We start from the raw sequence: 20,796 nt of genomic DNA on the forward strand, positions 1-20,796 counted from the left end.
CATCTCCTATCAGTCATGGGTGAAACTCTGCCTCATTACTTGAAGCAATTCATGTACAGCCGTTTCTCTGGTGTCAACTAAAGAGTTTCTTCCTCTTAAACGCTTCAGTCTGCTTGAACAAACTGTAAGTTTGCTGTGTTTTACGTTCTACTTTACATTTAGCAAACTCTTTTAGTTTTATTCTGTTTTCTGATGCATTTTCTAATGTTCCCTTCTTATTTTAACAGTGTGCTGTTTTTCTATTCTGAAGAGGAATCTAGAGAATTACTCGAGTAACTTAATGGATCATTGGTGTCTTTTTTTCTTTCTTTAAAGTGATTAATGGTTCTAAAATCTGGAGCTCAAACTTTGACCCCAAAGTTTGAGCTTATAAACATAAACTTCATTTGTCTGTGTTAAAAATGAATGTTTCTAGATAATTATATATAGACAGAATATATAATAGCTTTTAAAAGTTTTCTTGAAAAAGTATTGGATACGCTGAAAGTTTATTGTGTTTTAGTTGAAGAAAAGAACATCATACAGTATTTTTAGCTCTGTGAAATAAAGGCGGCAACAGAGTCCTGGAAACGTCTGCAGAATGCTGCAGAACCACATAGACTACCGAACAGGAGGAACAAGTTTTCACCTGAAATGTTTGTTTACTGGAACTTTCTCTCTAATGGAGAGGTTCTGCTCAAAGCACCAATAAGTAACTTTATAACCTGGAACAGAGTGCAAAGATTGTAGGTTGTGATGAGTTTATTGATAACGTTTTACAAAGTGTGTAAGATCAACTAATAGTCTGACAAATGTGTCTGGATGGTGCTTTGGTGACAAACACTGACACTAGGTCAGAGTCATACACAGACCTTTGGTGTTTCAGGCACTCAGAGATAAAAAGCGACACAGAAACAAGATCTTAAAACACCGTACAAGATAACAAAAATCGATATTTATCTGTAATCTAATATGGAAGTCGATGATCCGAGTCAGACTGAACTCTAAATTGACTCGTTTACTTGGTCGTTGTTAACAGTAACAATATATTTTAGAGTCAGACATTCTATGTTGAAATACATCTGAGGTACTGCATCTGTAGTATTTAAATTCTTCATTTCAAAAATTCAAAACATTCCATATTTATGGAATCTCATTCTACTTTTGTTTTTTATGCAGGACTCATCAGCGGTCAAAACTTGAACCTGAACCCAGTGATGTCTCCCTCAGCAGTGATTGGTCCAAAGACAGGGTTTCCAACTTTTGATCAGAACAACATTCATCCTCAGTGAGGTGAGCTGATTGTGACTGTGTCAACTGCAAATATAATGCATCTATATATAGATATAGAAATTAAACTGTGTGCACTTAAGAACTAGCTCATCAATTGATTAATTAAATTGTTCTCAAGAATGAGTGTGTATGCATGTGCGTGCGCGTGTGCGTGCGTGCGTGCGTGCTTATGATTGTTTGTCCTGTCTGTCTCTGTGTTGCCCTATGATGGACTGGCTATCTGTTCAGTAGTCCGCCTCTTTCCTGTTGACCACTGGAGATGGGCGTGATTGGTTGTTTAGAGGTTCTGAACTGACTCTCAACAAAATACACAATCTTTATACTAATAACTCTCAAAGCAACTGATAACAGCAACAAAAGAAACTTTGAGAAAGAAAATGTAAAGAAGTTCCCACTAAAAGATTTACATGTCAAAATCAATCAGGTGGTTTGTGTGACACCTGAAGCACTCATCTGCGCCAACTGCATCATATTTGATCAAATCATGTTGGTTTAATGCACAGTACTTTGATACATTTGTTTAATGATTTATACCATATCTCAAGCCTTGTGTGTCAAAGCAACTTGTTAACTATGACCCATAGTGAACTGTTTATTAGTCCTGATGTCATACTCACCGCACCATTGCCAACAGGTTATAATAGCATCGAAGATTACCCAAACTTTCACTAGGCTTAGCTAATTATACTTTCTTGCCACTACCCACTGCATTAAGAAGACATTTTTTAATGTTATTAGGCCTTCTGCACTGCCATCAGCGAAACAACTTTGGGAAGGTCGACTACCTTCGTGAATCACTAGTGACAGACAAATTCGTCCGTGCAGCTCATCTGTGAGCATCTGTGGAATGCAGAGTTTATCTTTCTTCTCTTTCAACACTTAAGACCAATTGGACAAACTGTAATCTTGTTTGGGTTTTATGTTGACCTTTGAAATTAGGAGTTTGAACTGAATTTAATGAATGTGCTTAATGTTTATGGTTCCTTTTTAAGCTCAAAACAAAATGTGATATCTGCAAAGCAATGTGAAAATCCCACAGTTGTAGCAGGCTCAGATTCTCAAAAGTTTGAGCCAGAGGAACACCAAACTTGCGGAACAGGAAAAACCAGATTTTTATCTGGCTGCAAGGCAATGATGGTAAACTTAGGTAATTTTCCGCAAGAACTGTATCATGATTTGCTTCAATCATGATACAGTTATCATGTTATCATGATACAGTTATCACAGAATAAATTTATTCTACTAAATAAACAGAAATTTATTCTGTTTAGTAGTTGAAGCGACACAGAAACAAGATCTGTGTCAAGATGTGACTGTGAAATCAATAAAGTCACAGAGTAGACAGCAGTAAAATTGCTAACTTGTTAGTTACTTTATATGAAAGCATCAGTCACATGCAAGAACAGACAAATCTGGAACATGGTTCAGAAAATCGCAAAACGACTAAAAAGGCAAAACCCCCAGCTGTTTAGATTTTTCTTTGTCTGATTGTAACTGGAACATTGATCATTTTATTTGATTTATATTTACGTGAGGATTTTGATGATACCATTTGACAAAATGTTATGCTTACTGCTTGTTTCATAATTGGTTGCTATGTTATATTTTATGATGTAAAAAAACTTTGAACAGAGTTGTTACTGAAATGTGTCTTAGCCCAAAATTGATCTGGGTAAGGCTTGTACATTACTGTGGCAGAAGGTATCCTCTAGGTCCCAGGAGTTGGATAAGATTTGGCCCCAAGATGTTAGCAACTCTTAGCATTGTAGGGTTGTCATGGTTAACATGAATAAAGGAAGGAAGGGAGGGAGGAAAGAAGTGCAAATAATTGATGTATGTTTCCTTTACAGGTGAAATGTGAAAGTGTGTGAGGCGTAAATGTGAGTTTACCAGCATGTATCAGAGGAAGAACAAAGAAGAGGAAGCCACTTCTGCTTTAACCACACAGACTGTAGAACATGAGAATCTGAACAAAGATCAGAGGTGAGATCACCAACTGTAGATGTGCTTAGTCATTATCACACGGTATTCTTGGTGTGTAGATAGGAACAGTGGCACAACTACACATTATTTAGGTGGATGCGAAAACATAAATCGGCCTTGGGCAAAACACTTTACCCACCTTGCCAAACCAAAACTTAATTCACACCTTAGTATGAGTTACTTCTACCTTAGTAGTAGTGGTGGTTGAAGCTGAGGTTGGGAAAAGCTCAATGTTGACTATTGAAGAAAAAGGTAAACTTCTGAAATGTGACAGGACATCAGAAGGGGATGGAAAATGAATGAAAGTCAATGCAAAGTTCTTGTGAAGAAAGAAGTGCTGGTGTGTGTGTGTGTGTGTGTGTGTGTGTGTGTGTGTGTGTGTGTGTGTGTGTGTGTGTGTGTGTGTGTGTGTGTGTGTGTGTGTGTGTGTGTGTGTGCGCAGTGCGTGTAACTTTACATTGATTTTCATTTATTTCTGTAGCCAAACTGTAGTCCTAACCTTAAACATAACCATTACCATACTAACCAAAACTCAGTTCATTCCTTCCTTTCTCCCTCCTTCCCTCATGGGGACCATGCTGTGGTCCCCACAAAGAGAAGTCAGTCTCCACAGCAAAATACATGTTAGGAAAATTATCTCTGCAATGTATGAAATACAAGATCCAGAATGCTTCTTTCAGCTGCCATATTTTAAATTACTTTCACTCAAGACTCTGAACCCAAATTTCCATTCTTTATATTTGTTCATCAAGGTGAATGTTGCATAAAGATAGTCAGTGTATGAAAATTAATAAATATGTGAAACATTTAATTCACCATGCACAGAGAGCTGTTCAGACAGAACAAAAGCTCTGCCTTTTAAAGGGCCTTTAATAACACATTATTGGTATATAGATTTGAACAGATTGGATAGAATTTAAAGGAAAGAATTCCTAGTGTGACTTTTATTGTTTTTGTTGTTTTTATGATTGTTAAACATTTTTTAAAATCTTTTCTTAATATGTTTTTCTCTTTTCATTACAGACCTGAATCTGAATATGGACCTAGTCTCATGTCCATCAAGTCAAAGGATGACGTTATGAATTTTAATTCAGACCCACAGACTCCATTAGAGAGGTGAGCTGCATCTGACTGCTATAACTAAAATATGTCAAGTGAGTCACTGTAAAGGACTTTTCAAAGCAGCGTGTGTTTCTATTTTAATTTTTCTTTTTGTTTGTTTACTTTCCATTTTTGTTTATCCTTGTGTTCATTTATTAAAATTGTGCTATTATTGAATTCATTAGTTTCATATTTCTTTCTTATTTAATTTTCTCCACTTTGTATATTTTTCACCTTTCTTGTTGCCAGCCAGCTTGCTCCCCTTTTCTCATTTCCCTATTTGCCTCTGCCTGCTCTCTTCCCAAGGTGTATTTTCTCACGTCTGATTATTTCTTCTAGTTCCTATGCTGCTCTCTTCCCACTAGCTCTTCAATTATTCTCCATGTTATTTCATGATTATTTGATTATTTGATCTTTTGTTGTCTGTATGGTTTAGCCAGCTGTTCTTTGCCTACTTCTACCAAGTCTTCAATTGTTTGGCAATAAATTCTTTCATCATATTCAATCAAAAATTTAGTCTACATTTTGGTCCAATCTTAAAACCATATCAATTGGCTGATGTTAGATGTGTCTCCCAGCATATTTAAAGAGCAACACAATGAAGATACTAAGCTAAGGAACAGTTAATGTGAAGACAAAAAGTCACAAAATCTGCAAAACAGGATAGGACCCAAAACGTGTAACTTGTGTTACACTCTCCTAAAGTTTTTAGGTGCCCAGTTAAAAGTATAGATGAGAACATTACAGCAAGGTTAGACAACACAATAAAGGAGTTTGTGTAACATACGGAGAAAGTTTTCTTGGAAAGCTAGCCTGCAGTGAAGAACAATAGATGGTTAACATCAGCTTGAGAGGTGCCAAAATAAAAGTTAAGATAGATATGGTGGCTATTGTTACTGCTGTACATTAATAAGATTTGAACACTAGTGCTTTGGAAAATATGTCCAATATGTCCACATATGCAATGGATTCAGACTGCTTCAGATTCCAAAAACAATTTTAATTAAAACCAGATGCAAAATCTTTTTTTCTGAAAGAGACAGATCTCATTGTCACTTATGGGTAAAGTGATAAAATAATTTCAGAACATGAAAAGGTTAAGTATCAATTTGGGGTCACTACCACAGAAAAAAAAGACATTCCTCTCACCCAAAGACCATTCAAACATGGTACTAATTCTCTTCAAAAAACAGCAATGCAAACAGATCTGTATTATTGTAAATTAAATGTAACTCTACACATTCTGCTGTACACTTCAGAATTTATGCTTTGGTTTTTTTATTGTTGAAATAGTTCAAAAATGTAAAAAACCTTTATAAGTCATCTAAACCAAGTTCTTAGCTCTGATGGTAGAGGTCACTGACATTTTGAGCTGTAGATCCTTAGCGTAATTTCTTCAGACACTGAGGTACGAGGAGATTTAAGCCCATTAATGGTGCTGACTCAAATGGTGGAAACTCTGTTGGGGACTTTGATTTGAATAACTTGTCAAGCAAGCTCTGGAAGAGAGTTCAAAGTCTAGCCAACACAGTCCATTTGTGATTTTTTTAAAAAAGTATCTGAAATTTCTCAAACCAAGAATAAAGTAACAGTCAGTGAGGTGTGATAATCAAGAACAAGACATTTTATGACTCAGACTCATATGTTAAGATAACTATTTGGCTGACAGGACTTGAAGACAATACCTTGGAAAAAAATAACTGGGCATGTAAGGTTGAAGTTAAGGTAAACAGAGCTCACTTAAAATATATGTACACCCCATTTGAATGAAAATTACCTGTAGACCTCCTTATATAGTTTACTGTATACTCTGATATGTCTTTGTCAACCTTGTGCTTTTTTCTTTGTGTGGACAGATAGAATGTGTTAATGCTTAGTGATTACTTTGCAGACTGGACCAGCAGAAATCAGAGGACTCCAGCTGTCAACCTGTCCTGCAGGACCAAACAGAGCTTGACCCCATATTTACGGTCTGTGCATGTACATCAGCTTTTTCTTTTTTTCCTTTATTTAACTGAGTAAAACACCATTGAGATCCAGATCTCATTTGTAAGAGGGACCTGGGCAGAAATCTGCTACTTCACAGCTGTTCTAATCATCTTCTTTATCATTCCACCCTGTATGAACCAGTGGATTTTCAGTTTATTTAATCTGAATCTGATATTTGATTTCATGATGTGACATTTAGGGCCTGATCTACAAAGGTTCCAAATCAGAAACAGTAAATTGCAGCATCCCAGTGTTCTGTGCTTTGTCAGCATATGAAGGCATACACGTTAAAATTAGTGGACCTGCAATTATTCTCCTCTGTTTCTCCTGGTTTTCAACTGTTTTTATGCACTCAAACATTTTTAGATGGGCCCTTTGTATTCTTTTTCAGCTGTTGGAAGGACATGTTGTCACATTTGTGAAGAATGAGCTAAAGAAGATCCAGGAGATTCTCAGACACGATCACCCAAAATTATTTGGGACTGAAATTGAGGATGAAAAGCTTTTAGGGCATACGGATGAAGAGCAGAAGAGGAAAAGCAGAGAGGCAATTATGAGGATAACACTGAAATTTCTGAGGGGGCTGAAGCAGCTGGAGCTGGCAAACAGTCTCGAGAGCAGTAAGAAAATGTCTTCAATAATTTAATCTGATGGTGTATCTTGGTATAGATATTCATGTATTTAAATCACAGCTTGGACAATGACAGTAAAGGAGGCACTGGAGTCTTAATAGTCGCAAACAGTCACAGACGTATCAATCCTATGAGTTCTCTGTGTCACCCATAGAAAAACATACTTATTAAATAATCAACATGTGAAGTGTGATTCTCACAACTAGAATTTCTAAGTTTGAAAAATTATATTCCTTCTGAGAAGTTGAGAAAGAAAAATTAGATTGGGCATGAATTGTCTCCAAAATCATAAAATCAGATTAGTTCCATCGCAGTACTTAGAAACAACAGCTGGACAACATGAGTTATGTCTTAAGAGATTGTACAGCAGTCTCTTAAGATTGTGGTTCAATTCCTTACCATATTACACACACAACACATATGAGTGCATGTATTTCATATACACACACACGCACACACACACACAAACACACACAATGTATAAAGAAATTATGTTATGTATACACATAATATATAAGTTTTTCTTGTCATCCCATTCAGAACTTTTTAAAGAGCTTTGTAAACGTAAACTGAAATCATCTCTGAAGAAAAAGTTCCAGTGTCTGTCTGAAGGAATTCCTATGGCAGGGAACCAAACTCCTCTGGATCAGATCTACACTGAGCTCTACATCACAGAGGGAGAGACTGCAGATGTCAATAAAGAACATGAGGTCATACAGATTGAAGCAGCATCCAGGAAACCAGAGAGCCCAGAAACAATCAAACTTGAAGACATCTTTAAACCTCTGCCTGGACAAGATAAAACAAATCGAACAGTGATGACACAGGGAGTGGCTGGCATTGGGAAAACAGTCTTAACTCAAAAGTTCATTCTGGACTGGGCTGAAAAAGAAACCAACCATGATGTTGAGTTCATATTTCCATTCACATTCAGAGAGCTGAATTTGCTAAAAGATAAAAAGTTGAGCCTGGTTGAACTTCTTCATCAATACTTTGCTGAAACCCAAAAAATCCATCAGTTTGAACAGCTCCAGGTTCTGTTCATCCTTGATGGCCTGGATGAGAGTCGACTTCCACTGGACTTTCTCAACAAGGAGATCCTGACTGATGCCACAGAGTCTGCCTCAGTGGATGTTCTGCTAACAAACCTTGTCCGGGGGAAACTGCTTCCTTCAGCCCGCCTCTGGATAACTACAAGACCAGCAGCAGCCAGTCAGATCCCTGCTGAGTGCGTTGGCATGGTAACAGAGGTCAGAGGGTTTACTGACCCACAGAAGGTGGAGTACTTCAAGAAGAAGATCAGAGATGAGGAGAAGGCCAGCAGGATCATCTCCCATATTGAGGGATCACGGACCCTCCACATCATGTGCCACATCCCAGTCTTCTGCTGGATCACTGCTACAGTTCTGGAGGATATGTTGAAAACTAAAGAGGACGGCAACCTGCCCAAGACCCTGACTGAGATGTATATTCACTTTTTGGTAGTTCAGACTAAAGTTAAGAAAGTTAAGTTTGATGGAGGAGCTGAGACACATTCACATTGGAGTTCAGAGAGCAGAAAAATAATTGAGTCTATGGGAAAACTGGCGTTTGATCAGTTGCAGAACGGAAAATTGATTTTTTATGAGTCAGACCTGACAGAGTCTGGCATCGATATCAGATCAGCCTCAGTGTACTCAGGAGTCTTCACACAGATATTTATAGAGGAGAAAGGACCACACCAGGAAAAGGTTTTCTGCTTTGTTCATCTGAGTGTTCAGGAGTTTTTGGCTGCTCTCTATGTTCATATGACCTTCATCATCTCTGGTGCTAATTTAATCGAGGAGAAACAAAGAAAAAATAAGGCGGCTACTCTACTTAAGAGACAGAAACCAAAATGGCTGCATGAATGTGCAATTGACAAAGCCCTACAGAGTTCAAATGGACATCTAGATTTGTTCCTCCGCTTCCTTCTGGGTCTTTCACTGGAAACCAGTCAAGTTTTCCTCAGAAACCTTCTGCCACAGAACCCAGTCATGAATGCATCTATTAATCATGAAACTGTGCAGTACATTAAGAAGAAGATCAATGACAAATTGTCAACCGAACAAAGCATCAATCTGTTCCACTGTCTGAACGAACTAAATGATCTTTCTCTGGTGAAGGATATCCAGCAGTCCTTGAATTCAGGAAGTCTCTCGACAGATAAACTCACTACTGCTCAGTGGTCAGCGCTGGCTTTCATCTTACTGTCATCAAGCAAATATTTGGATGAGTTTGACCTGAAGAAATACTCAGCCTCAGAAGATGCTCTTCTGAAGCTGCTGCCTGTGGTCAAAGCTTCCAACAAGGCTTTGTAAGTATCCCCACAGTCAAATTCAAATTAACAGTAGGGAAAATTAATTTTTTAGTTCATTTTGATTTTTTCCTCATTTAAATAAATATTAGAAGTACATTAAAAGTGATGTCAAATGTGAATTGGAGAATTCTTTGAATTAATGTAACTTTGTGCTTATTACAGTTGTAGTTAATATTGATACATATTTGAGATGGGATTTTCTTAGTGGAGAAGAACTGGAAGGTGTTGGAATCTGTGGTGTGAAGCACTTTGTACAGCACCCTTGGACTCTAGAATAGTCCATATTTGTCCTGTGAAATAATGAGACACACCTCTCTGTCTGGCAATTCAAGGGACGTCTTATGCAAGGAGAACAAACCTTTGGTGTGAAGGATTATGTGTTTAATGTCATTATCCTCAGGTGTTTGGGTTCCATCTGTGTTTGTACTTTGAGTATTTCGATATTTATTCATGTTCAACTTATTTATTTCTATTTAAGTGGATTCCTTCATATTTAGTTTTTCAGTTATTCTAATATTTCCTTTGATTAATGTTTCACTAACCTCAAATTGAAATCAAACTATTAAACTAAATGAGGGCAGCTATATCAAATTCTATTGTCAAAGACTAGTGTTCTGGCCCAATACACCCAAGTCAAATCCTCTGCATGCAGCCAATTCTACAAAGTCACACTAATTACCTAAAAAATTGGATCAGGTGTGTTTTTAAAATAGACACATCTAAAAGTTGCATAATACCAGTCTTCAAAGACTGTTTTTTATGTATTGTGTTTGGAAAAGACTGAATTTTTGCTGAGCTGAAGAATCATTTAGACTAACTCATAAAATGTAACTGTCTATTTAAAGTTGATAAGATTCTTCAGAGATCCCTGGTCAAAATCAATTAAGTGTTTCTGTTTCAGGCTTTATTAAAAATCCACTTTGAGTTACTTATCCAGAAGTTTTTTTGGTTTGTTTGTTTTTTGTTGTTGTGTTTTGTAGAGCATCATTAAAGTAGCAAAAAATGTTTTTTACTGTATTTGTTAAAACTGTCAACATGTCGGGACACAATGAGACAGATAAACTGTGAACAGATTAAGTTCCTCCACCTCTTTCCTGAGCTACTGTTGCTGCCTGAAGCATGCACATGCATTGGCCCTGGTCAAAAGCAAACAATCAGAGCCAGGAGGAATGTTTAGGTGCTGTTAATCAATCTCATGTATGTGCTGCTAAAGGTGCTTATAGCAGAGGGAAACTGTTTATCCACTGCCATCAATAACCTGAGCATTTATGTCAGACTCTTGTCAGAAAAAAAGCTTTAGCGTAGCAGATCGAGGGGGAGAGTGTGCACGCAAGAGCAATTGATAGTGCGAAGACTCTCCTCCTAGCTCTGATTGGTTGTTTCTGAGGGAGCAGTGAATTTGTGCCGATGACAGCAGGTCCATAGAGAGAAGGCAGATGAGCTCAATTTCACTGATTAGCTGTCTCATACTGTATTGTCACAACATAGTGACATTTTTATCAAACAAGAAAATAAAATACATATTGCTGCTTTAAGAAAGGTTCTAGAAGTAAAAAGACTAAGATCATTTGCATAAAAAATAGAGTTGTTCAGTAATCACATTTTAAAAAAACAAATAAACATCATGTGTTTGTTTTTCTATTTCAGACTGAGTGGCTGTAACCTTTCAGAAAGAAGCTGTGAAGCTCTGTCCTCAGTGCTCAGCTCCCAGTCCTGTGCTTTGAAGGAATTGGACCTGAGTGACAACAACCTGCATGATTCAGGAGTAAAACATCTGTCAGATGGTCTGAAGAGTCCAAACTGCAAACTGGAAATTCTCAGGTTTGAATGAGAACTTTTTTTGTCAAGATCCATTCAATAAATGTTGTTGAAACTATTTTAGTAACTCCATTTCCAAGTGAAACACATTATGAAGACTAATTAGAGAGACCTAGGTTTTAATACATTTATTTCTCTTAACCTGATCATTTCCGGAAGCTAATGAAAACACATTTAATATTAGAATATTACATCAGCCCAATAAAAACACTTTTTTATAAAATAGAAACATTGATGAAAAGTATGTTTAATACTTGCTTAAAGGTTATTTTTCAAAGAGTACTTTTAGTCTGATGAATAAGAGTAATCATTTCAGATTTACTGAATATAACCATGTCTAGCTGAACAACAGTTTAAAATATTAAGCTTTTTAAAAATAAAATGTACCTAGCTCATCAGGTCAAATACTTTTTCACCATGTAGATGAAGTACAGAAAGATTCAAAGGAGGAAAATTACATAGTCCAAAATCAAATCCATCTTAACTGGTGATCCAAAAATGATCTATTTATTGCCGTCAGAATTTTTCTTCATCTTAGTTATCTTCCCTCGTGTATTTAATTAAAATAGGATCGGTTAATTGAATTGTTGAGTTTCGTATAAACTTTTCAGTCCATGTGTATTCTTTTGTGTGCTTGCAGACTTTCAGGTTGCCTGATCACAGATGAAGGTTGTTCTTCTCTCGCTTTGGCTTTGAGCAATAACCCCTCTCATCTCAAAGAGTTGGACCTGACCTACAATCATCCAAAACCCGCAGGAGTGAATCTTCTGTCAAAATGTAAAAGTAGTACACTAGAAACTATCAGGTATGAGCAATCCTGCTACAGATATATCTGACAGAAGGCATTTCACCACTAGTTGCTTTATACAGGACACCAGTGTCACTTGTCCAATACCTTTGACAAAATCTAAAATTAGCTAGACGTGTTGTGGAAAAAACTATTACCACACACTGTCGTTTATTCATATATTGTGAAAGCTCTGCCAGGCAGAGTCAACACATAGGTTTTAAACCAAGGTAAGGAATCCAAAGCATGTGGTGATACAGTCTGGTTCCCTTGCAGCTGCAGCAAAACAACTCCCAACCTTGTGTGTGTAGCCCAAACAGGTTCTTTTGGTGAGAGTTAACAAGCATTTAATATAATATGATCAGCAGATGTCAATTTATAGTAATGTTCCACCACACATGTCGGTGATTTAAACTTAACATTTATGTTTATGTTTGGGAGATTTAAAATAGAAGCTCTTCAGCGCCAGGGACACTTTATAGGTTTTGTTTTCTACTGTCTCTGCTTTTCATGTCTACACTTCTGATCAAAATTTTAAGACCAGCTGAGAAATGGCAAGAACTTAAATTTTGCACTGTTAAAAGGTTTTAAGCAGAGCTTAAAAATGCAAACAAAAGAAAGGACTGTGAGACCAAAAAATAATTTGAGAAAGCATTTTATTGCAGCTGATCAAAAACTTAATATATTTCCAAAAGAAACACCAAACCCCATGAACTAGAAATAACAGTTTAAATGAGTAGTTGTGCCAATTTCTTCAAAAATTTGTTTCAGCATTTTTGATGGTAGTGTTTCCATTTGGTTAGGGCATTGAGGGCCAGTGTACTGCAACCTTTAGATGTGTCCCTACTTCAACACACCTGAATCAAACAATGAGGTTGCTAGCAGAACTCTGGAGAACTTGACTGCACTTAGGAGGTGATTCAGCTATTTCATTGAAATGTGTTGGACTAGGGAGACGTCTAAGGTTTGCAGGACACCGGCCCTTGAGGACCTGAATTGCCTTCCCTTGGGCTAGGGGGAATGTTGCTCCAAGTGGTGAAGATGGCTTCGTGTACCTGTCTAGAACTGATGGGTGTCCATTTTTGAAAACTTTCTGTGCCATGCAGCCCCAAATGTTCTCGATTGGATTTAGATCAGAGGAACACATTGATCTAATCTGGTGCAGAAGAGTGATGATGTTTCTCTAGACGAATTCCTGTGTCAGGCGGGGCATTGTGAACTGCAGAATTTCTTGCTGAACAACCCAATAATTACCACACATAAGATGGCCTTCATTCATGAGAGATGCCCCTGCAATATCTCTACATAGACAGTTGCAATTTGATGTCTCTGCGCAACCTGAAACTCCATTGTTCCATTAAAGGAAAAAAAAATAGATCATGATGGCACCCCCTCCACTGAATCATGTATAAAACATCTCAGGTGGGATCTCCTTGTCATGCCAGTAACTTTGGAAGTCATCAAGACCATCAAGGTAAATTATTTTCTCACCATACAATAAAACTTTCTTCCACCTTTCAGTGTCCCATGTTTGGTGCTCTCATACAAACTCCAAACAGTAAATTTTGTGCAGTTGAAGGATATGAGGCCTTTGAAGATGTTTGCTGTTCTTAAAACTCTTCCCTCATAGATGCTAACTGATTGTTATGGAACTGTAGTTGGAACCAGTAACAAGCTTAATTTGGATTAAGGATTGTCCTGTGTGGTTCCTCCAGCTTACAACTGGTGAAATGTTTAGAGGTCTACCACTTGACTTTTTTGTTCTGTAATCCTGAGGATCTTTCAAGAAGTTTAAAATGACTGTCTTAATGGGTCCAACCTCAGCAGCGATGGCACGCTGCCGCAGGCCTTGCTTATGGAACTGAATAATCCAACCACGTTCAAAGAGAGAAAGCTTTTTTGACTTTGCCATCAGGAGGTGATGATTGGACTTCAAAGATTATCCATCTAAATATTGTTTTGTTGCTTATTCAGAGACTGGAAAGTCGAAAAACGACTGATGCTCTGACTCTCTTCCTTCTTTCAGGTTGGAGCATGATGAAGCAAAGTGGTTGACACCAGGTCTAAAAAAGTGTAAGTGTGTTTTATTTGTTTCATTAAACCATCTTCAAGCCCATGGCTCATTTGAGTCATCAGAGAATGAATAGATCAATAAACACAGCTAAATTTGTCTGTTCTTTCCATCAGATTCCCATCAACTCATAATCAACACAGAGACTATGAGTAGACTTCTTAAACTAAATGTGAACAAGAAGAAGGTGATCCGTGTGGACAAGGCTCAGACATATCCTTATCATCCAGACAGATTTAGCTGCGCTCAGGTGCTGTGTGCAGATGGCCTAACTGACCGCTGTTACTGGGAAGTTGAATGGATTGGAGAGGTAAATATCTCTTTGAGTTGCAAGGGAATCAGTAGGGGAGAAAGTAATGAACAAGGCTTATTTGGAAAAAACGATCAATCCTGGAGTTTGTACTGCTCAAATGAAAATGGTTACGCTGTGTGGCACAATAACAGTAAAATTTCTATCCCCTCTTCTGTTACAAAGACAGTAGCAGTATTTCTGAACTATCCTGCTGGCATTCTGTCCTTTTACAAAGTCTTCTCTGGTAAACTGATCCATCTCCACACCTTCACTACCACATTCAGAGAAAAACTTTATCCTGGATTTGGACTCTGGTCAGTCAATTCCTCAGTGTTTCTCTGTTGAGTGTCACTACAAGCTTAAATTTAAGGCCAGAACCAATTTAACAATCACATTTTAACAAACTGAAATAAATAATTTGACTGGTTTGTGGGAAATAGAAACAGCAATATTCTATTCCACCATTAAAGAAGATTCTCTTCTCAGTGTTTTTACAGCTCATCAAATGCCCTAATAATCCCAATCATAATCTTGAGGAACTGATATATGTGTTTGTCATGAAGAAAGATGTTGGAAACACACAGGAACGCACAAAGTACACAATATTTTCAATTGTGGAAAGTCAACAGAGAAAACCATACCTATGCTCAGGAAGACCAAAGAAAAACTTTGCATTGAGAGGCCTATGCAAGCATTTGAACCCATGATCTTTTCACAAGAAGATAAAAGGTTGCTTCCTGTACAGAATATATGTTCTGTTATTGGGATTCCTAATAGTATATTTGTTCTTTGTCTGTCTTGACAAAACTAAATTCACAAATGGACCTAGTAAGTTCCTGTGGCGTTAAAACACCAAAGAGCTGCTGTCTTGAAAATGGAGCTGGGTGTTTTACAGGTTGTTTTTGTTCTGATTGAATTCATCTGAATCACCAGATTTTTTATTAGTAAGCCTCTGAATAATTTGAATATATGCAGAGGAGGTTATTCATTTGACGCCTTCTTCCCCAGCTTCAACTAGAGCATTTGAATGTGAACAGCCCCCTCCAAAAATGTTATATTGAAAAGATCTTCCAGTTCCAGTGGTAAATGTTCATTTGAAATTATTGACTTGTGGCAGGGTGTATTTGCATTATGCAATTTTAATGCTATAAGTTAACAATTGTCTCAAAATGACAATATTGCGGGTGTGCTGTGGTGGCACAGGGGTTAAGCACAACCCACATATGGAGGCCTTAGTCCTTGACGTGGCTGTCGCAGGTTTGATTTATGGCCTTGGCAACCTTTGCCTCATGTCTCACATCTCTCACTACCCACTTTCCTGTCAATTAACTATCAAACAAAGGATACTAGAGCCAATGAAACCTTTAAAAAAATGACAATATTGTTTATTGCAATAATTTCTGGGCCCCGCAAAATTTGTAATCTTGACAGGCCTAGATTTGTATTATGTAGTTAGTTTGCTGCATGTCACAAGCTGTTTTGCAAAGAATATCAGACCTGCCATCAGAAAAGATGAAATTATGAAGTCAAGAGTGTTCTCTAGTGCAGTGTTTTCCAACAGTGGTCCTCTAGGCACATGTTTTAGGTATTTCCTTGCTTCAGCCCAGGTGATTTCAATTGGCAGGTGTTTGCTGAACTACAATCAGCTGAATTAAGTGTGTTAAAGCAAATTCTAAAGCATGCAGGGAAGTGTGTCTTGAGAACCAGCGTTTGGGAACACGGCTCTAGTGAACATCAGATATTTGTGCACTGCAGCCAGACTTACCCACAAACCCTTCCTGTTAGACTTTAGGATCATTCTGAAGAACAACTGTAAATAAAATGTTGACCTGGGTGTGTACAAAGAGGATTTGTACACATTTCTTTTTATTTCAGACCTTAAGATTCTGAGAAATGCAATGAAGCTTTTTAATACAGTTCATGAATATTATTCAAACAAGAAGCCCTAATTGACCTTTTTTTCATTAAGTATGTAAACGTTTCAATAACCTTTTATCATTGCAGATTGTTATAGTCACTTTGATATATAAATATGTTCATTAGTTTACATTGTCTGTAAACAGTGTGATATGTTTGTTTTTTGATAAAGCCCCATCAATGTCATTAAAGGTAGTAACAGAGGAATTTATTTTGTTAATTTGAGCATTTCCTCCATCTTTTGGTTTAGCTTGGATAAAAAAAAAAGTTTTAACTTCTTTTTCTCACCAACTCTGGATTCTTGGTTTTTAATTGCACCTACTGGTTTTACTGGTTCTCATACCTGTAAGCAGCTATAGGCCCAAAGCAAAGTTGGAACATAAAAATGTCTCAATTATTCATGATTCATGGGACTCCAAAGAGAGAGAATATGTTTTCTGTTAATTTTGTTGTTTTATTTTGTGCTTTAAGTCTATTGTTGTAGTAAATATTTATTTTTGTAGATCTTATAATAATTTTCTCATTTGGCTATCCATGTTCCATCTCTGCTGATTATCTGATAACCTTGCTGTCATTCCCCGCATGTAATTTTTTTTTTTTACTTTGTCATTTTATTAAATGAATTTCACTTCACTCTGCTTACCTGTTCCTAAATTCATTTAACACATAACCAAAGTGAGACACTGGAAATCTCCTGACTGAAAACGATTGTCAGTTTCTAAAGGCTTCAAAATGTCTACCTCTCTGGTAACTTTAGAGGAGATCATTTCCTATAAAACATTCAAATGTATAGCAGAGAATAAAACAACTCCAGTAATGCATCTGTGTGTTTTAAATTATAGAAACTCCTGGTTGTGTCTTACAGTTTTCAGACTCAGCAGGGATTGTTGATGTCACCCAATCAGATTAACCATTTTGTTCCTTCTTTAATTATTGGTGGCAAGAGACAAAGAGCTCCAAAATTAAGCCAAACTCCAGATTTTACTGCAGTTCCACATATCCCCACCAGGGGACAGCATCAAACTCAAAGAGGTCTGACACCTAAGTAAATAGATTTATTTTTGACTGAAGGTTTCCTCAAACAGGCTGAATTAAATAAACAGCAAAATGTAAAATAAGTCATAAAACTCAAGTGTCTGAGTAAATATGGAAGGTTGTTTCACTCTGATAAAAAAAAGTCGCATTAAAATAAGGTAGTATCTGCATACTGAAGAAGAAAAAATTAATTCAAAACAATCAATTTATACCCAAACAGCAAAATGCTGCATGACAGAAATGTTTAGATACAAAATACTTCCTGAAGCTACTGATTGTGTGCAGGAATCAGACAAAAATGAAGGTAGAGGTGGGTATCTCAAGTGACACTGTTTAATAAAAATAAGAATAAAAGACGTCTTTCTGCTGCTAATGTCCGTCTCCGAAAAAATTTATATTATGTAGTTGATGCAAACATTCAATAAATGTTCATACTCAAACAACAACTGTTTTTGATCAGGAGCTCTAAAGATTAAAATGTCTGATATCAGAACATTTGTTGTTTTGCAGCATATTGGTAAAAACTGACAGCTCAGAGGAAACTCTCTGCTTCTTTGGCAAACCCTGAGCTCCAGATGGCAGCGCAGCTCAGTTGGATCGGCTCAGAGTAGAGGAGGGGCAACCAGAACCCGATCATAATCACACAGACACTATATGATATCGCCACTTCACATTTCCTGAAAAACCAAAACATAAAGTTTCATATTAAATATAAAGAGAAGTCACTGTCTTCTATATGTTTTCTTCCACTAAGAATTTGCAAAAGATTTTCAATCTTTATCTCACAGATGGGGGTCTAGAGATCGTCCAAAGATGCTGTGTTTGTATCACACTAGTGTGTTAAAGTAAAAAACAGTTGATTTAAGTGTCTAGCAGTAAATGTTGCAGTACAATTTTCAAACTTTCAACCCAGATTTAACTTAATCTTAGAGCTCCACATTTTGTGAAAAATCAGTTTCCAAAAATTTCAGATTGATTGATTGAAGCACATAAAGTTTCACTTTTATTAAGAATAGTTATTGTACAATATTTCATGTTTTATTTGTTTTTAATTAGTTCATAAGGAAATAGATGAGTGTAATTAAAAATATTTATTCTTCACCCTAGTTGGGACTATCTCCAATAATCCTTCACTTTCAGTTAAAGAGTTATAATTACTCCTGAAACAAGTCTATTGTCTAAGTCTGTTGTGTCCTCTAAGATATTAGGAGAAATGACCTTTTTGGGACACTGTCAGTGGTGAGAGTGATGGCATTCTGTATTTATTAAAACAAATTAAAGTAGAGATAAACTGTGTTTCTGTTCCAGGACTCTTCAAAACTATAAACAAAGCCTGAGGTTCAGAACCACTTCCTGGACTTCCTGGTCTGTCTGTGACCTCAGTTTAACCAGAACAACTCAACATAAATCAAACTAAATCACAGTTTAATGATGAATAAATGCAGTATATTATTTATACTGTATCCTTGTTTCAGTTCAACATGTGGTTCAACAGCTTCTTTAGCTGCTCCTAAAATGTTATATATAAAATTTAATGCCTCCTTCTGTCATTTCTGAGGTTTTATTAGTCAGCACAGGGCTGTCAGAGAACACCTGATCTGACACCAGGGGTCCAACTCACCACAGCTCTGACCCGACCCAGAGTTCACTGATCAGAGTGGGAAATTCAGGAATGTAACAACAAAGCTGTAAGTCCTGCTGCTGTTGACCTTCATCAGCCCTCATCTTTATCAGATGGTTCCCAAATGAAGATGTTTGTTGAATCTCTGTTGTGTTGTAGACTTTTACACATAATCAGGTTCTGCTAAGCAGTAATTCAGAGGTTACTCAGCTGAAGCGTAGCTACTGTGGGGTTATAAAGCAAATAATGCAGTTTGATTTTTGCTTGAAGGTCCAGCTGAGAGCTTAAAGGTCAATAAGAACATCTGATCTCTCCGTACATGATAAACCTTCATCTGCTTAAAATGGCAGCTTTTACAAGACTTGGTGTTCTTGATTTAATGTACTTACTGTTTGCCTTCTTTCTGTTATCTAAAATAAATGGAAAATGTTTCTTTGTCAATAGTTGGTACATAGAAATTAAACATATGTAACATCATGTGAATACCGTAAAAATCTGTCCCATCAGCCTGACAGTCTGAGATTGCCCTCTAGTGGAAAGCAGCAGAAGTGCATCACTGCAAAGTGTTTAGTTTATTTAGTTGAGTTTTGAATGAAAGTTTATGAAAGGTATGAGCGTGGCCGTCACAGAGACCAAGACAAATACATTTTGAACCTTCCCCACCTTTATTGTGATCTAAAAATTGTATAACAACATAATTTTTTAAAGCTATATAAAGGGATTATTTAGCAGAATAAGTATGTATATCTTTTCATAAATGTGAATGTGTGTTTGGAATTAACTGGCACATTCAACTTTATGTCCTAAAGGAGTGATTGCACATCTTCCTTTGTAAGATGCATTTTATAAACACCAAACAAAGCTTAGTTGTTACAGAAGGGCATTTTCTGACATTTTCTTAGTCACATCTCACATCTTGGTACACAGAGAGATTCCACCAAACAGATCTCACTGTCACGTAGTATCAGACAGGAGGATGATACAAACAATTTCCAAAGCTTCAGATCTACCATGGAACAGCAAAGAATACCATGAAGAAGTGGAGAAACATTTGTACAACACTGCCAAGACTTTTCCCTCCACAATGGATTCAAATCTGTAAAGTATATAAAGGACTATGTTCAACCACAACCCTGAAATCTGACAGATTTGGAGCATTTTTGAAAAGAACATTGGGAAATCATTGCCACTACCCACTTCATGAAGAAGACAATGTTGTATTTCAAAAGGCCTTCTGCACTTCAATCAGAAAAACAACTTTGGGAATGTTGTTCAACCACTTTTGTTGCTTTTTCTCCTACCCAGTTTTCTTCCTTCACGAGAGACAAACGAATTCCTGTAAGCAGCTCATCGTGTCACAAGTTGTTTGGTTCACACCTCGAGTGGAGAGAGGCGTCTTCTATAACACAAGACTAACAAACTGTAAGTTTGTTCTGTTTTAGGTTGTACTTTATCTTTAGCAAACTCTTTTTGTTTGATTCCGTTTTCTGATTGAAGGAGAAAACACTTTCTTCTTATTTTAACATGTATTGATTTGTTTATTCTGAAGACGAATGCAGAAGATTACTGGAATATAGCCTAACTTCAATAATTGTGGGTATTTTTTCTTCATGAAATTGATTAATGTTTCTAACATCTTGAACTCAATCTTTGGTTTCACCATAAAACTCAGAAACAAAAACTTCTAGTTGACTCTGTTGAAATAAGTTTGATTCTACTCAAGTTATACTTTGGTGGAGTATAAGATAGCTGTTTTAGAGATCTATTACATGGTTTGTTTAAAATATATCAGATATGCTGAAAGTTTATTGATAGTTTTGTATAAGAATCATCATCATTTTAGTTAATGACTGAGATAAACAATGAAAACAGAGTCCTGGAAAACACCGTAGAGAACAGAATGCTGCAGAACCACATCAACTACAAAACAGGAGGAACAA

The 20,796-nt window shown here is 36.8% G+C and overlaps 1 protein-coding gene across 2 annotated transcripts in view; it reads left to right on the forward strand.

Annotated features, from left to right (window-relative positions):
- LOC103458960 (NLR family CARD domain-containing protein 3-like) overlaps nucleotides 1-20,796 on the forward strand; it is a 22,237-nt gene continuing 1,441 nt past the window's right edge. The window contains exons 1-12 of one of the 2 annotated variants that reach the window (XM_081603128.1): nucleotides 1-124; nucleotides 1,159-1,272; nucleotides 3,123-3,255; nucleotides 4,279-4,371; nucleotides 6,248-6,326; nucleotides 6,737-6,965; nucleotides 7,518-9,312; nucleotides 10,963-11,136; nucleotides 11,774-11,938; nucleotides 13,947-13,993; nucleotides 14,108-14,301; nucleotides 14,467-20,278. In XM_081603128.1, the coding sequence (XP_081459254.1) occupies nucleotides 3,167-3,255; nucleotides 4,279-4,371; nucleotides 6,248-6,326; nucleotides 6,737-6,965; nucleotides 7,518-9,312; nucleotides 10,963-11,136; nucleotides 11,774-11,938; nucleotides 13,947-13,993; nucleotides 14,108-14,301; nucleotides 14,467-14,628 (3,027 nt within the window). In that variant the 5' untranslated portion in view covers nucleotides 1-124; nucleotides 1,159-1,272; nucleotides 3,123-3,166 and the 3' untranslated portion in view covers nucleotides 14,629-20,278. Of the gene's footprint in view, nucleotides 125-1,158; nucleotides 1,273-3,122; nucleotides 3,256-4,278; nucleotides 4,372-6,247; nucleotides 6,327-6,736; nucleotides 6,966-7,517; nucleotides 9,313-10,962; nucleotides 11,137-11,773; nucleotides 11,939-13,946; nucleotides 13,994-14,107; nucleotides 20,279-20,796 lie in introns of both variants that reach the window. The other variant, XM_008400117.3, reaches the window with a different exon arrangement.

The sequence above is a fragment of the Poecilia reticulata genome, chromosome 22, assembly GCF_904066995.2.
Source record: "Poecilia reticulata chromosome 22, P_reticulata-male-v2, whole genome shotgun sequence".
NCBI lineage: Eukaryota > Metazoa > Chordata > Actinopteri > Cyprinodontiformes > Poeciliidae > Poecilia > Poecilia reticulata.